Source organism: Tursiops truncatus, chromosome 21, assembly GCF_011762595.2.
Source record: "Tursiops truncatus isolate mTurTru1 chromosome 21, mTurTru1.mat.Y, whole genome shotgun sequence".
Lineage (NCBI taxonomy): Eukaryota > Metazoa > Chordata > Mammalia > Artiodactyla > Delphinidae > Tursiops > Tursiops truncatus.
The window spans coordinates 31413698-31431369 of NC_047054.1; the positions used below are offsets into that span (position 1 = coordinate 31413698).

The 17672-nt window shown below is 40.9% G+C and overlaps 1 protein-coding gene across 1 annotated transcript in view; it reads right to left on the minus strand.

The window, feature by feature from the left end:
• The window catches only part of ZMAT4 (zinc finger matrin-type 4), a 344444-nt gene that overhangs the window by 138765 nt on the left and 188007 nt on the right, over positions 1-17672 (minus strand). Inside the window, exon 4 of the mRNA XM_033848811.2 lies at positions 2068-2224. Within this exon, the coding sequence (XP_033704702.2) occupies positions 2068-2224 (157 nt within the window). The remainder of the gene's footprint in view (positions 1-2067; positions 2225-17672) is intronic.

Here is a 17672-nt window from a genome sequence, read left to right on the forward strand (position 1 = left end):
TTCCCAGGCTCTCCAGTTCTGTCTGAAGTTATCAATGTTCCAAGATCCTTTCTGCTCAAAGCAGCTTTGGAGGAGAATGGATGGGAGGTTAAGCTGAAGAAAGGGAGATGCTGGGAAAAGCCAACCAGCATCTGTTTCCATTGCCCAAGCCACGAGCTAACCGCTCGCGCTACCTTCCCCCCACCCACCCCCATTCCCTCCTCACCCACCCAGCAACTTGATGCCTGTCACAGCGAGGACTGGGCCAGCCCCATGGACACCAAGACTAAGTCATTAAGGAAACACTGCAGTTCAAGGATTTTAGATTCTTTTCCTTTGGAATATATTGATGGCAACTAACAACTCAGGATAACTCAGAAAAACAAACTGATGCTTGGTTGTCTTAAGGATATATTGAAATTCACAAAGAACTATTTTTTTTTGCCTGGTGGTGATTTTTTTTTACAGAAATAATAACTCCCATTTGCTAATTAACGTGATAAACAAAGATATAGCCTCTTCTCTTCCATCACCACCTCCAAAATTAATGCTAACAGCAATACTAAGCTTAGGCAGAGAACAAATGGGCTAGTTACACATTCACGGAGAACAGGTAAAAACTTTCCAGTTGTTGTTTCTTTGAGGTGTCTATTTTAAGAGATTTGAGGGGGAGTAGGTTACAAGGTGAGCATCCAACCTTTTAGAGAGCAAAAATCAAGAGTTTCGACCAAGTGTCTGCTTATCAAATGTCAACACACAGAACATGCCTAAATCAGGCTGAGCTTGTCTCCAAATTCAATGTGTTTTGCAACGCCATCCTCTGTCTGAACGTCATAGCCACCTTTACAAAAACAATGGTCTTTAGTTCAACTAAGTAGAAAAATGCAGTGAAAAGATTCCTTGCTCGTCTCCAGGTAAAAGCAGATATTTTTCTTAAGAAAAACCCCAGTGAGGATAAAAGCCAAGTATTGTTTTAGACTCTCTTCAATTTCAAAAATACCATTGAAAAAATAATTACACCCACGATTTATGCATGATGCGTTAGGCAGCCAGATACAATGCACTGCTACCTTGTAATTGCACTGAAAAAGTCAACATCAGGAAATATACCCTCAACTTGTTGGGATTATCACCTAGTCTAGTAACATCTTTGCCACAATGTAAATCTTGTCCAAATAATCTATCTTGATTAAATGATAACAGTAGTCATTTAGTTCTATGACTTAATAGACTTCTGAAGAATTTTTTTTTTGTTACTTCTGAAGAACTAGAGGGTCATATGATCTGTTATCAATGTTTAAGCTTTTTTTTTTTTTTTTTTTTTTTTGCGGTACGCGGGCCTCTCACTGCTGTGGTCTCTCCCGTTGTGGAGCAAAGGCTCTGGACGAGCAGGCTCAGCGGCCATGGCTCACGGGCCCAGCCGCTCCGCGGCATCCTCCCATACCTGGGCACAAACCCGCGTCCCCTGCATCGGCAGGCGGACTCTCAACCATTGCGCCACCAGGGAAGCCCAATGTTTAAGCTTTTTATTGTGAAAGTTAATAGGCTTGAATCACAAGATTCCCTACAAAGATGACTGAAATGTCATCTGGGGGGAGGGGGTGGGTGCACCTCGGGTGTCAGCGCATGGAAGTGTTTTTAAAGACTCCCATTTTCCTCCTCCATATCCCCATGAAGACGAGAACATTCTCCAGGATTGAGTAAGGAAGCAATATGTATACAATACACTATCCATCACCCCTACTGATTACAGACCCAATCTAGAAAGGACAGTGTTCCTTACATAATAGATCGATTATCTTACATAATATACGATAAATATGACAGACAACATCGTGCAGGATGGAAAGAGCCATTCAGAAGATGCAAACTGCTGAATTACGAATCTGAAGGGGCCAGGCTGAGAGAACCAGAACTTGGGTTTAACAGTCTTATGACAGCACAAGTTCCGCTGGGCTACCTGCTCATCCCTTTAGGTTTTCCTCTCATCCACTCTCATCCTGGCAGCCACCCGCGAAGAGGGAGCCTGATAAATGGGACGGGCACTGGATTTCAGTGTCTCCCCGACATCACTGTTCAGACACCTACCTGTGGTCGCTAATGGGGTTTTCTCTCCTAGCAACAGTTTTAACCTTTTGGCATGGATTTTGCCTTGATAATGTGAGTCAGCCACCACCGCGGAGGTGAAGGACATGTTACAGAGGGTACAGCACTTGTTTTTATCCACCATGTCGGCATCGCTTCCCTGTGAGGGAGAGAGATGAAAAGAACATTAGCGAGAGCCCCAAGGCCTCTGATGTTTCTGTCGCATTCCGTTCTGTTGCACGTGAAACTTACCATAGACTTTCTTCTTGAAATGTCTGTATTGTCTTTGCTCTGCAATCTCTTTTTTCTTCTCCATGATAATCATCAAAACTTTCTCAGTTACTAACTTCAACCTATATTTAAGAGGGACCACTACTGCCAGCACTGGGAACACAGGACAAATGGGCGGATATGAACCACCCGCAGAAAACCAAGGCCCACAACAGGTGTAAACACATGGGACCTGGCACCGGGAGGAACGGGGTCTCTCACTTCCTCCATTATATGCATCAAAGTAAGTAAAATATTGGAGTTCACGTGGCCTGAATTATTTAGCAAAAGTTATCATTTGGCATTCAGCTCTGCCTCTGACCCACTTTAGTCTCACCAGGATACGTGGTCCCCTGTTCAAGATTTTTTTAAACATTTCTTTACGGAATTGACTGTTTTTCATAATTAATGTGAGTCTATATCATAAAGCTATGGTGACCATGCTGGCTGAATTTTCCAAGAGAGTTTGTGTCATTTTCCTTTTCTTCAGGACAGATGATTCATTAACTGCTGCACAAAATACTTCAATCCAGCTTGATTTTTACTCCTTTGTAAGACTTCATGAAAGTGAATAATGATTTGGAGAAAATAAATCCTTTGTCAGACCATGTGACCCGGCTACTGTGCTCACAGATCATCAATTACCTATATTCTGTGAGGGGAAGATTAATCCATAGGCTTCCCTCCTGCCTAGTTAGAAATTGAGGGTAAAGGAGGCTCTCAGATAAGGAGTTAATCTATTCCTTAACGGAACAGCAGTAGCAAAGCATCTCTTTATTAAAACAGCAGCCTTGGGTGAGTATCTTGCCCCACAATAGCCCCTTCTCCTATCCCCGGCAGGCCCAAAGAGTGCAGTTTAAAATAAAAAGGAATGAAATTGGGTCATTTGTAGAGACATGGATGGACCTACAGGCTGTCACACAGAGTGAAGTAAGTCAGAAAGAGAAAAACAAATATTGTATAATAATGCATACGTGTGGAATTTAGAAAAATGGTATAGATGATCTTATTTGCAAAGCAGAAATAGAGACACAGACGGAGAGAACAAACATATGGATACCAAGGGGGGAAGGTGGGGTGGGATGAATTGGGAGATAGGGATTGACATATATACACTATTGATACTATGTATAAAATAGGTAACTAACAAGAACGTACTGTACAGCACAGGGAACTCTACTCAGTGCTCTGTGGTGACCTAAATGGGAAGGAAATCCAAAAAAGAGGGCATATACGTATATGTATAGCTGATTCACTTTGCTGTACAGTAGAAACTAACACAACATTGTAAAGCAACTATACTCCAATAAAAAATTTTTTTAAATAAAATAGCATGGGGACGAGGATGAGGGTGGGGATGGGACTGAGAAAGGGAATTCTGTATGTTTCTGCATAATGATAAGATGTCCAGACTGCTGGAGAGTGTTGCCTTGCAAATTATGGGGCAGTTAGAAAACTAACTCCTTCCTTCTTAAGGCATTCGTTGGTAATAGGGCTGACAATTGTCAGTCAATCTTGGGAGGAGTGGGGTGTGTGTGTGTGTGTGTGTGTGTGTGAATGTACCAGGAGGCTGGGCTGCAGTTCGGGGATCGGGGAAAGGGAGAGACGCCATAAGAGTCTCTGAGATTTGCAGTCCCACCTACAGCTATTTATTCTCTTGACCTTAGCATTTAAATCTTAGCATCTCCCCAGCCCCCTTACCACAGCTAATGAGTGAGATTGAAAGAAATGTACTGCTAGGGGCTGGAGTGGGGGTCGGTGAAAGGAGACGGATTCTATAGAGAGAAGAGGGTCTTCCCGAAAGGGGTCTCCTAGAGAGGCACAAACCTCAGGGCAGGACGTCTGGGTAGACATCGAGGCTGGACTCACTGAGCGTACCCTTGCTGAGGGTTTCAAGCCGAGGTTTTCTCCTCAATAAAAAACTAAAAAGTGAATTCCCTGGCGGTCCAGTGGTTAAGGCTCTGCGATTCTACTGCACGGGGTGCGGGTTCAATCCCTGGTCGGGGAACTAAGATTCTGTATGCCTTGTGGCACAGCCAAAAAATATTTTTTTTAATTTAAAAAAAATAATAAAAATAAAAAACCAAAATGAAGTCATAAATACTTGTATCCCTTTGTCTGGTCTACTATGGAGCTGTCTGGACCAGGCAGGAAATAGGAGAAGAGCTGGCTTCCCCGCGTCGACCTCACCAGCCAAGCCCAGGAGATGCCCCAGATCTGTGTATGGGGTAGAGCTCGGAATACCGGGAAGTACAAACCAGGGAGTTACTGAGGGCTCTGATCCCAGTAAATGAGGAGTGGACGGGGGAGGACTGGGAGACACGGACCGGCACTTTCCCACTCTGTGTGAGAGGGTATTTGTCCTACATTTGGCGGCGGGGGGGAAGGAAGGTTGTCAAGGTGAAAGTCGTTGTTTGAATTACCCGTTTTCACCTACTTATGCATAATATGGGTCAAAGCACCTAATTTTTTTCTTAAAATTAGGCAGAAGATTATTAGCCAAAGCTTAACGCACAACCTACACCTATTTAGATCATGTGCATCCCTCCTGCCTCTTTTAGCAAAATTGCCGGCCCAGCCTGCCCCTCTCTCCCTGGAGTGCTAAGGTGGAGACATTTCTACGGAAAGTGGCTGCTGTCAGTATATGAAGTGTATTCAGAACTAGTTTCCGGGGCAAAGGACAGCCCTTAAACTAGATGATGACCAGTGGGTTTATGGTATTCATTCACCCAACACATTTTTAAGGACCTCCTAAATGTGTGAGATGCTGTGTTAGATGAACATAACCCTACTCCTTATTATTAAGGAGGTTGGGACCAGGAGAATTGGAGAAGGCAGGTATAAAATGAAAGAGAAATATTGTAATCAAAGACATGTAGTCTCCTATTGGACCCACGTTCTCCCAATTGTAAGGTAAAAAGACTAGTAATGTAAATGAGCCTATTTCTGTGGATTTTCATCTTCAAGCCTTTCTTGTGCCTGGAATGTCCTTCCTCATCATTTCTTGTCTAATCTCCTCTTTCCAGAACCTGTTCTCATGGCCCAGGTTAACCATCACTTCTTGAGATGAAGCTTCTTCTGTCTCCCTCTACGGTCCTGCAGAAGTGGGCACTGATCTTAGGGTCCTCTGTGTGTCCTGTACATGCTTCTCTTATGATAGAGCACTGAGTCATGATGTTTATTTGTTTTCATATTTGTTCCCCTTATGAGGAAGAAGGACATTGCTAAGGTCAAGGACATTGATACTGAGGCCCCAGCTTTTAGCACAAGGCTTGCCACACAGTGGGACCTACAGATATTTACTGGATGAATGGAGGAGTTGAGGGTTGGTTTGTTAGGTTAGTAAATTGCATGCCATAAAAAGTCAAAAGAGGAGACAGGTAATGCAAGGAGGTCTATGGTCAGCCCAAATCTTTCAGACTAACAGGAAGTTGGCCAGAAAAAGAACCAGAATTTTCAACAATTTATAAACTAACTTGAGGGTTCAACTAAGGCAACATTTTCCAAAAAGTTATGTTTGTTTCAACATGGTTTTAATACATATGCTTAGATTTCTGCTCTGCTGGGCAATCTCATTCACATCACAATATAGAACAGTGGTCCCCAACCTTTTTGGCACCAGGGACCGGTTTCGTGGAAGACAATTTTTCCATGGACCGGGGTCGGTGGGGGGGATGGTTGTGGAATGATTCAAGGGCTGCATTTATTGTGCAGTTTATTTCTGTTATTATTCCTTTGTAATATATAATGAAATAATTATACAACTCCCCAGAATGCCAAATCAGTGGGAGCCCTGAGCTTGTTTTCACTTGCCACTCACTGATAGGGTTTTGATATGAGTCTGCAAGCAATTGATTTATGATGGTCTCTGTGCAGTCAAACCTCTCTGCTAATGATAATCTGTACTTAGAGCCGCTCCCCAGCGCTAGCATCACCACCTCAGCTCCACCTCAGATCATCAGGCATCAGATTCTCATAAGGAGCACAACCTACATCCCTCGCATGCGCAGTTCACAGTAGGGTTCGTGCTCCTATGAGAATCTAATGCCGCCGCTGATCTGACAGGAGGCAGAGCTCAGGCAGTAACGCAAGCGATGGGGAGCGGCTGTAAATACAGATGAAGCTTCGCTGGCTCGCCTGCCACTCACCTCCTTCTGTGCGGCACCATTTCTAACAGGCCATGGACCAGTACCGTGGACCCCTGATATAGAAGAATCAAAGAATAATAGAAGCAGAGAACCAATGGTTATGCAAAAATATATCATGGGATGTAATTATGCCATCATTGCAGAAGAGGGTCAAAGAAAGTTTAGCTGTCTGACAAGAGAGGGGCTGGGATGCCCTGAGAAGTTAGGCAGATTTTGAGGTCCATAGGACATCTTTTATAGGATATTTTACTAAAGAGGTCAGTGTAACTCACATGATGCCACCATCTCTGATTCCTCTAATGACCCTGGTGGAGATGCAACTACCCAGAAAGAATCTCAATATTAACCAAGGGCCTGGAAACTGCCGGAATTTAATTGTGTGTTCCTGGCTATCTACATCCTAATTTCATAGCTCCTTGCAACTGCAGATCATAGCATTGTTCCTGGAGTCTCCTACTGCCCCCCAGAGCCCTGTTCTTCTATGGCTCAGGGGAGAAATTCCATAAAAGTTGATAAACTGACCTCAATGAACACATTTAAGGTTTCTGGCTTAAAGAATTGAGAATGGCCCCAAACTACCAAGTAAATTAAGGGGAATCCAAGATTGTCTTAAAATATGGGTTTCAAACTGGAGGTAAACATTCAGTGGGACTTTTTCAATGCAGTGTCCACATGGTTGAAAGAAAAAGAAGCTTGTGGAGGGTCCTAAGGCTGCCTAGTCAAAGCATTCTGCAAAGTTAAGAACTTTTCAGAAGAATTCCATCTAGGTGAAAAAACGCTGCTGACTAGGCCAGAAATCTAGTCCCAAAATTCTGTTTTCTTTTTTTGTACTTTTTTTCTTTTTTTACTTAATTCAAATAACTGTCATCATTCTTCTTTACTTTAAGTGAGTGTAAAAAGCCTGAGAGAGAGACTTTTATTTCAGAATATCAGAGTGAGGAATCCTGTGAAATTGTTCCCTGGAAAAATAACCATAACCAGTGAAAATTCTTTTTTTTTAAAAAAAAACCTCTAAAGTCTCTGAAAATTATCCTAAGAGCAAACACCAACTTAAAAAATATATATGTATTTAAGAAAATATACTAACTCTCAGTAAGAAGAGTGAGAGTCTACGGCACTTCAGAGACAACCTCTCCCTCCCTACTGACCCCCCAGTTCAACATAAAAAAAGGTCCACTCTGCTGTGTGTGGTCAAGAAATTAGTGTTCCCTCTCCCATCAGCTCCCCATTAAGAGATATCAGGAAGAACAAGTCACCAACACATCCCCTTTAGCTCCAAGCTGTAGAAACTAAATTCTTGGCAATGTAGCCCAGACAGAGATCAGGTACTCTCTTCCTCACTCTTATTCATAGGACAGAAGCTCTTTCCCTGGCATAGCAGGCCAAGAATATTGGAACCATGATTGGCCATGCCCCAGTTTGCTTGGAGGACAGAGGTTCTGTGCCAGAGGAAACAAGCTAAGAAGACCAGAGGCTGCCACCTCTGCCCAGATAATAAAGCAGAGATGTCACTCTGAGAAAAGCAGTGGCTCAGAGATTTTTCCATAAGAACAGAGTGGTAAGAGGGGGGCTGTAAGAACAGAGAGCTCTTAAACTCTCCCCAGAGGAACTGGTTGTGTTTGAAATAGAGTGTGGGAAGGTTTATGCTAAAGGATGCTCTCAAAAACAGTGGAGGTTTTGGTGGTAAGCAACTAAGAGAAAGCTGATAGCTCCATCAGAGCAATAAGCTAAACCACAGCCCAGCTAGTTTATCAGAAAGAACCAGGGAAAGAGACAGCTAAGGCGAGACTTCCCGGAGTGAGAACAAACTTCAAAGACTTGTCTCAAAAACTAATGCTACCAAAAGGACTGAATTTAATCTGATCGGAATTTATACCGTGCACTGGCAGAAACAGAAGAGCCATCATCCAGCAATTAGCAGAGCCTAAGAGCTAGGTATGATTCTAGCAGAGGCAGACAGCTTAACAGAGAAGATCAGGGGAAGAGACAGTCCAATAGAGTCCTGCAAAAACACTGTCACCCCACAATGGCTGTGCTCTTTCCTAAGGCTGTTCCTCTGAGCAATGACATTTGTGGCTGCATATCATGGGGGGGAAGAGATATAATTAAAATAATCTAGAAAAGACACGGGACAAATAAATAAGCAATCAAGAACAAAAACAAACCCAAGAGGTGGGGGAATAAGTTTCCAGAATTGCTACAATATATTACCTAAAATATCAAGTTTTCAACAACAAAATTAAAAAAAAAATTAAAAAAACCCCAGAAAAGTGTAACTCATACAGAGAAAAAAAAAAAAAAGAGGGCCCAGATGTTAGGTTTATCTGGCAAAGACTTCAAAGCAACATCAAAGACTTAAGATGATTACAAATGTGTTCAAAGAATTAAAGGAAATCATGCTTAAATAATGGAATGTATGATGCCAATACGCTATAGAGTAGAGAATATCAATAAAGAAATAGAAATAATGAAAAAGAATAAAATGGATATTCTGGAGTTAAAAAGTGCAGTAATCGAAATTAAAAATTCACTGGAGGGGCTCATCAGTAGTTTTGAGCTTGCAGAAGAAAGAATCGGTGAACTTGAAGATAGATCAAGATAGAGATTGTGCAATTCAGAAAAGAGAGAAAAAAAAGAATGAAGAAAATTGAACAGAGACTCAGAGAAATGTGGAACACCATGAAGCACACCAACATATGCATAAAATTGTAATACCAGAAGAAGAAAAGAAAGAGAAAGGAGCAGGAAAACATATTCAAAAAAATAATGACTGAAAACTTCCCAAATCTTAAGAAAAACATTCATCTACACATCCAAGACATTCAACAAAACTCAAGTAGAATAAGCGCAAAATGATCTACGTCCAAATACTTCATAGTAAAAACACTGAAAGCCAAAGACAAGGGGAAATTTTTGAAGCAGCAAAGAAACAGCTCATCACAGACAAGGGAACCAAAATAAGATAAACAGCTGACTTCTCATCAGAAGCAATGAAGGTCAGAAGACAGTGGGATCACATACTCAAAAGGCTGAAAGAAAAAAATCTATCAACCAAGAATCTTACATCCTGCAAAACTTTTATTTCAATATTTAAGGTTAAATAAAGGCATTCATAGATTTTTTAAAACTGAGAGAATTTGTTCCTAGCAGATCCACACTATAAGAAATACTAAAGGAAGTTCTTGAGGCTGAAAGCAAATGACATCAGACAATAAGTTGAATCTCATAAAAAGAAACAATAAACAAAGAGCACCAGTAAAGGTAACTATGTAATTACAAAAGACAACATAAATGCATATGTCTTCTTTCTTCTCTTAACTAATTTAAAAAGTATATAGAGTCGCATGTATATATTTGTATAGTTGGGCCAATAATATATAGAAATATAATGTACTTGACAATAATAGCACAAAGGAGGTAGGTGGGAGCAAACCTGTAATACAGTAAGGAAATGACACCAGGTTGTAACTCAAATCCACAGGAACGAATGTTAAGAAACATAAAGAGTAAATAAGAAGGTTAATACAACAAACACTAAAATAGATACTGTTCTCTAATTTCTCAGCTTCCTTAAGGATATAAAATTACATAAAATAGTAATTATAGCAATATATCATTGGGTTTGTGACATGCATAGGTGTAATATATATATATATATATATATATATATATATATATAATAGCACAAAAAATGGAAAGAGAGAAGACTGCTATACAAGAGTAATATTTCTATATTAGGCTAAAATTAAGTCAGTAAAAATCTTAAGTAGATTCTAATAAATTGGGATGTATGTGTAAGCACTAGAGCAACCAATAAATAAATAATTTCAAATAATACAGTGAAAAATCACTAAAGGAATTAAAGTGGTATAGTACAAAATATTCTCTTAATGCAAAAGAAAGTGGTATAGGAGAAATAAGGGAATAAAAAAGACACAATTCATAGAGAAAATAAAAACTAAAATGGTAAACATAGATCCAACTATAGCAACAATAACACTAAACTGTGGCAGTATTATACAGTCTAATCAAAATAGAGATGATAAGACTGGATAAATAGAAAACATGACCAAGCTACATGCTGGTCACACTTTGGATACAGTGATACAAATGGGTGAAACGACAAGAATGAAAAGACGGGACTTCCCTGGTGGTCCAGTGGTTAAGACACCATGATTCCACTGCAGCAGGGCATGGGTTCAATCCCTGGTCAGGGAACTAAGATCCTGCATGCCACAGGGCATGGCCAAAAAATAAAATAAAATGAGCATAGTTTTAAAATAAAAAAATTAAAAGATATATCAGGCAAACAGCATACATAACGAATCTGTAGTGACTCCTAGGAAAAGACTAGGCAGTACACTTTTTAACATCAGTCTGAGCAATCTCTTTTTAGATATGTATTCTCAGGCAAGGGAAGCAAAAAACAAAAATAAACAAATGGGACTATATCAAGCAAAATACTTCTGCACAGCAGAGAAAACTGTCAACAAAACAAAAAGACAACCTACCAAGTGGGAGAAGATGTTTGCAAATCATATATCTGATAAGAGGTTAATATCCAAAATATATAAAGAATTCATACAGGTCACAATTGAAAAATAAAACTGATTAAAAAATGAGCACAGGAGTTGAAGAGACATTTTTTTTTCCCAAAGAAGACATATAGATGGCCAACAAAGACATGAAAAGTTGCTCAGCATCACTAATCATCAGAGAAATACAAATCAAAACCACAAGGAGATATCACCTCACACCTGTCAGAATGGCTACTTTCAAAAAGAAAATAAGTAACAAGTGTTCGCAAGAAAGTAGAGAAAAGGGAACCTTGTGCACTGTTGTTGGGAGTGTAAATTGGTGCAGCCACTATGAAAAACAGTACTGAGGTTCCTCAAAAAATTAAAAATACAACTACCATATGATCCAGCAATTCCATTTCTGGGTTTCCAAAGAAAACCAAAGCACTAATTTGAAAAGATACATGCACCCCTATGTTCACTGCAGCATTATTTACAATAGCCAAGATATGGAAGCAACCTAAGTACCCATCAACAGATGAATGGATGGATAAAGAAGACGTAATACACACACACACACACACACACACATAATGGAATGTTGGTCATAAAAAGAATGAAATTTTGCCATTTGTGACATGGATAGACTTAGAAGGTATGCTATATGAAATAAGTCAGACGAAGACAAATACTGTATGATTTTACTTATATGCTGAATGGAAGAAATAAGAAAAATGAACAAAAACAAAACAAGTGAACAAATATAACAAAATAGAAACAGAGTCATAAGTACAGAGAACAAACAGGTGGTTGCCAGAGGGGAGGGAGGTAGGGGGATGAGTGAAATAGATGAAAGAAATTAAGGGGTACAAATGTCCAGTTACAAAATAAATGAGTCAGGGGATAAGATGTGTAGTGGGGGAAAATTAATAATAATGTGATATCTTTGTATGGTGACAAAGGAGGTCAAAGTACAAACTTCCAGTGATAAGCTAAATAAGTACTATGGGTGTAAGGTACATGATTAATATAATTAACACCGGTGTATGGTAAAATGAAAGTGATTAGAAGAGTAAATCCTGAGTTCTCATCACAAGAAATATGTTCCATTTCTCTGATTTTGTATCTATATGAAATGAATGATGTTCACTAAACTTACTGTGGTCATCATTGCATGATGCATTTAAGTACGTAAGTCAAATCATTATGTTGTACGCCTTAATCTTATACGGTTCTGTATGTCAATTATCTCATACTAAAACTGCAAGGAAAAAATTGGACAAAGGATCTGAATAGACATTTTTACAAAGAAGATATGCAAATGGCCAATAAGAACATGAAAAGATGCTTGAATCACTAACTATCAGGAAAATGCAAATAAGCCACCGTGGGATACCACTTCATAACCACTAGGCTGGCTAGAGTTTAAAAGATGGGTAATAAAGGGCATGAGCAAGGATGTGGAGAATTAGGAACCCTCATATACTGCTGGTGAGAGTGTAAAATGTCACCGCCCCGCATTGGAAAGCCATCTGGCACTTCCCCAAAAGTTGAAACGGGGAGCTACCGTACCACCCAGCAATTCTGGTTCTAGATACTATCAGTCCTCCTCATTTACAGGCACGTACAGGTCCCCCCCGCTTTTCGGAAGTTCGCTTTCACAGAAGATCTCCGATTAGTACCTGTTCCACTAACTGAAAGAAATCCCAAGAGGATTTTGACTTTTGGGGAGAAAAGTGAAAACAGCACTGAGCTTTTGTTTTGCACTGAGCTGTTACAGGGGCAGCACACAGCCGCAGCAGCTGGAGGAGCACCACAGGCTCCCTCCCCAGGAACTACACAGCATCTCAGCATCAAGCTGCCATAGCTTTGCACACCTTGTGAGCATCTGTGCCTCCATTAGCAAGGCGTGTCCTAAGTTAATCGCTTCTTCGCTTTACGCCATTTCAGCTTACGAAAGGTTTCACAGGAACGCTCTACCTTCAGATAGTGGGGGGAACCTGCATTTGCAAATTTACCTACTTGCAAATATTTATTTGTAACCCCCAAATCCACACTTGTGGTGCTATTGTGTTAATTTTCAGACTCACGTACAGTGGCAAAAAATCTGAGTCACCTGACACACACGTTCCCAGCTGAGCTTGAACAAGGCAACGCTGCCTTCTTGTTTCACCTCATGCTGTAAACAAGTGTTCTTTTCATGACCCATTCAGTTCCACATTATTTTTTGCATTTTTGTGCTTTTTCTTGGTGATTTCACCGCTTCAAATGACCCCCAAGAGTAATGTTGAAGGGCTGGACAGTGTTCTCAACCACAAGAAGTTTGCGATGCACCTTACAGAGGAAATACACGTGTTAGATCAGCTTCATTCAGGAGTGACTCATAGTGATGTTGGCTGTTTGAGTTTGGTGTTAAGCCATAAACAATACTTTACATCTGGAATAAGGATGAGAAAATTTGCTGAGCCTTATGTTATCCAGAAAGTGCTGAAGTCATATCTGTAGTGCATGATGAAGGTGTGGAAAATCTGGAAAGGTGGCTAAATGTGTGGATTCACAAGGTAACAGCCGACAAAAAAGCATAATGGACAGCTTTGCTGTGAGGCTAAAAGTCAATGAAATGTACCACATTACCCAGAGTCAGGAAAATATTAAACGTTCCTCAGCTAATTTTATCATAAAAAAGAACTATGTATAATCAATTATTTGTAAGCAATGTATATTAAATAAGGCATCTTTAAAGAGAAACACATAAAATGAGGTCATGTATTGATAGACTGACAAAAGTCTTGGGACCAGCGGCTTGCAGGAACGTAACCCTGTATTTCCCCTAGAAGCAGTGGTTCAGGATTTGCTAACTCAGAGCTGGTGACTTTACAGAACATAACTACATGAAAAATGAGAATTGAATGTATATTTCATTCAAGAGAAATAAAAATGTATGTCCACATAAAAACATGTACATAAATATTCATAACAGTATACTTCGTAATAGCCCAGAAGTGGAAATAACCCACACGCCCATCACCCGAAGAACTGGGAAATACAATGTGCCACAATCCGTACAATGGTCCATTATCAGCAATAAAAAGAATAACGCACTGATACATGCTATGGCCCGGATGAACCTTGAAAACACTGTGCTAAGTCAAAGAAGGAGGTCACAAGAGACCGTATGCTGTATGATCCCATTTGTATGAAATTTTCAGAATAAGAAAATCTATAAAAACAGAAAGTAGCCTAGTGATTGCCACACAGTAGGAAAAGGGGAGAGAGAGTGAGGGAAAATGGGAGCAACTCCTAATGGGTACAAGGTTTCTTTCTGGTGAGGATAATATTCTATGGTTTACTATGGTAATAGTTCCACAACTCTGTGAATGCACTAAAAACCCTTGAATTGTACACTTTAAATTGGTGAATTGTAAGATATCTGAATTATATCTCAATAAAACTGTTAAAGGAAAAAAAAAGCCTAAGAGATGCATTTAAGTATTCCAAAAGCCCAAAGGAATACTACATTTGAAGCATAACTTTTCTTTTCTGGGCATCTTCTGCTTGGAGGCAAATCCACTGAGAAAGGGAAAAATAAAAAATATTTTGTTCGTGTGGACTGCCTTGTAGTATATGTCTCAGAACTAGCTGGAAGTCCTTGTGATTCTGATCCCTGGTGTCCATTTTAGCTAAAGACATTTCGTGGCTACCATGGAACTCTAACTGCAGCTGCTATTAACCTACACCTAAAGGCAAGAGCAACCTGACACCCCCTGCTAGAGCCAGAAATAACTGTATCTCCCAGCACATACCGTGCAGTAAGATGAAATGTCCAATAAACGCACCTGTTTCCAGAGTTATGCATGTCGTTGCTTATCGTCTGGTATTTAACTTTGAAAAGAGGCAGTAAGCAGGAAAGACTGTTCCTTCTCCTTCTCTCCTACTTTATTGGGACCGAAAGACCTAGAAGATGCTTCCTGACTGACAGCAGGGCCCTGAGCAATCTTTCTCCCACTGTTCTCTCTCATGCATCCTGTCCCCCTCCATTTAGGTCACGCTGTCCTCTCTCCTCCCAGGCTATTCAAATCACACCCAGATGCCGGTCCATTTTCTCCAGGACTCCTGTGAACTTTCAACTACGTCTTCGTGGCTGACCTCTCCCCGTCCTGAATATCTGTGCCTTACGTTTTGATTAGGTATATTTCTTTAATTGTTTCATCTGCATTTTTTTATTAGGATCATCTCTCCAAAACAATCTTGAAGGCAAGAACTATAGGAGTGATCCTCTCTCCCCAACCCCCATCTCCAGAGCCTGCTGTGGGTCTAATTACCTAGAACAGACTCAATAAACATGGAATAAATAGTTGCTGAATGAATGACGTGAAGTGGCCATCCATGAACCAGTTCTAACTTGGTCTGTTAGAACTGACCTGCACATCTGTTTTCCACATAAAATCACCTCTCCCCTGCTCTCTTCCCAGCATTATTGCTGTGTCTCAGGAAAAGGTCAATGGGCATGGAGTTCATACTCAATACTGAAATGGACATAGTGGCAATGGTATGTTACCATGGGAGTTTGCCCACACGACAAGGATGTGTCCTGCTGGCCAGGAAAGTGGATGGTGACCAGATATCACAAGAGGAAGCTACAGTGTCTGCAGGAAAGTTGGCATGAGCCTCATGTCCCAGTGTTGACTAGAGAGATACACAACCCATCCTTTGGATGGAAACCATCCCCATTTCCATAGGATTGGGGAAAGTGGTCCTTTTGACACTAAAGGAAAGAGAGGAAGAAGATATCTCCCCGGGAGAGATGCAGAATTGTCTGTGTGCCTTTGGTGTTTGGAAGGCACTGGTTTGTTTCTGCAGTCACTGAAGAAATATTTAAACAGATGGTAACAGTACTTACGAGACCCCCAAACAGAGAAATTAGCCAGAGCCCCTGAGACAGGACAAGCACATAAGTCAGATAAGCCCCACTAACAAAGAGAAGGGGCAAACAAAACTGTCACCATTGAATAGATGTGCCACAGAGAACAAAGGCGGTGGGAGAGGCAGGAGGGAAGAGGGGGAGACCAAGGGCTAAAAGCTCTGAAAATCTAGAACCTTCCAAAGGAAAAGCTGTAAGTCCTGTCTGAGACACCACTTGAAGATTGGACAGAGCTGAGGTGGCCTTAAAATCTGAATGCCACCCACGCCAGAGGCCCTCCTTCAGAGAGCCCTATTCACCTTCGCCATCCAAACTCCCAGACCCCACGTACCCACACAGCTGCCTTTTCTGAGCCATATGAGGCCCTTATGTATTTTCCCACACTTAGTTTTCATAGTAACTCTAAAACAGGCTTAGGATTTATCTCTGTCTTCCCTTTTCCCTCATCCCCCAAACACAACCCATCAGCACATCCTGTCAACTTGTCCTCCAATTACACCCCCAAACGGTTTCTCTCTGTCTCTCAGTCCACTTGTATAGCCTTTTCTCTGATCACTCCCACCATTCAAGCGTGAGTCCTCCTCCACTGCATGCCTCTCTTTTATACCCTTCATAGCACTTACTTCACATTCTAAAATTATACGGTTTAACTATTTAAATAACTTAATCTTACCTGTCCCCTACCACTAAAGTATTCAATCCTGTGTGCCCAGTATCCAGAGAAAACAGCACTGGCCTAGAGTCTGTAAGACAAGCCACAAATATGGCCACATTTAAACTTTTAATAGTCATATTAAAAGAATTAAAAGAACCCGTGAAATGAATTTTTAAATACGTACTTTATTGAGCCCAATATATTCAAACTAGTTTCCTTTCCACAGGTATTCAACATAAAAATTATTAAGGAGCCATTTTATATTCTTATTCTCCTACCAGGACTTTGAAATCTGGTGTTTACATTTGCAGCACAAGTCAATTCAGGTTACCCGCATTTCAGGTGTCCAGTGGCTCCATGGGCCAGTGGCTACTGGGTTGGATGGCATAGTTCTAGATCATAATGAGCAATTGTTAAATACTAGCTGAACTAAAAAATGAATGACTAAATGAACGAAGGACTCAGTGAATAAATAAATAAATGAATTCCCATTTTCACAGATCAGGAAAGTGAAACCAGAGTGTTTACGTAAATTCTCCAATGTGTCATGTGCTTAGAACGTGGGGGAACGGAGTTTTGAATCCTTGACTCACTGAATTCAAGGCAGTGCTATCTCCGTGATATGGCACTGGCATCTCAGGTCAGTTGTCTCATCAAAAGCTTTCAAGGGCCCTTTACTACCTAAAAATAAATTCCTTATGACATTTAAAGTCTGCTACTACGTAACTCTCTACACACTCTTCCACTGCTTTTCACACATAATGTGCTCCAGGCAAACTGATTTTTTCAAGGTCAGGAACACAAAGGAACCTGCCAGGAGATGGCCTGAGGTCCCTGTTCTCCACGTCTCTGCTCTTCGTAGCCTGGCCGCCTGCCCTGGTCGGATGCTGCAGGTGAGTGAGGATCCAGTGCTTTTGGTCCCATTTCTGTATCAGGTTGGACAGCAGCAGACTCCCCAGAAGAGGAAGCCCCTATCTTGTCCATCTTTCTGTCTCTGCCCCAGCAGAGTGCCCGGAACATGGTAGCTTGAATGGAGGAATAAACCCCCCATCCTACAACCACCCTGAGTACATCCCTGCATGTCCTTGTTCATATGG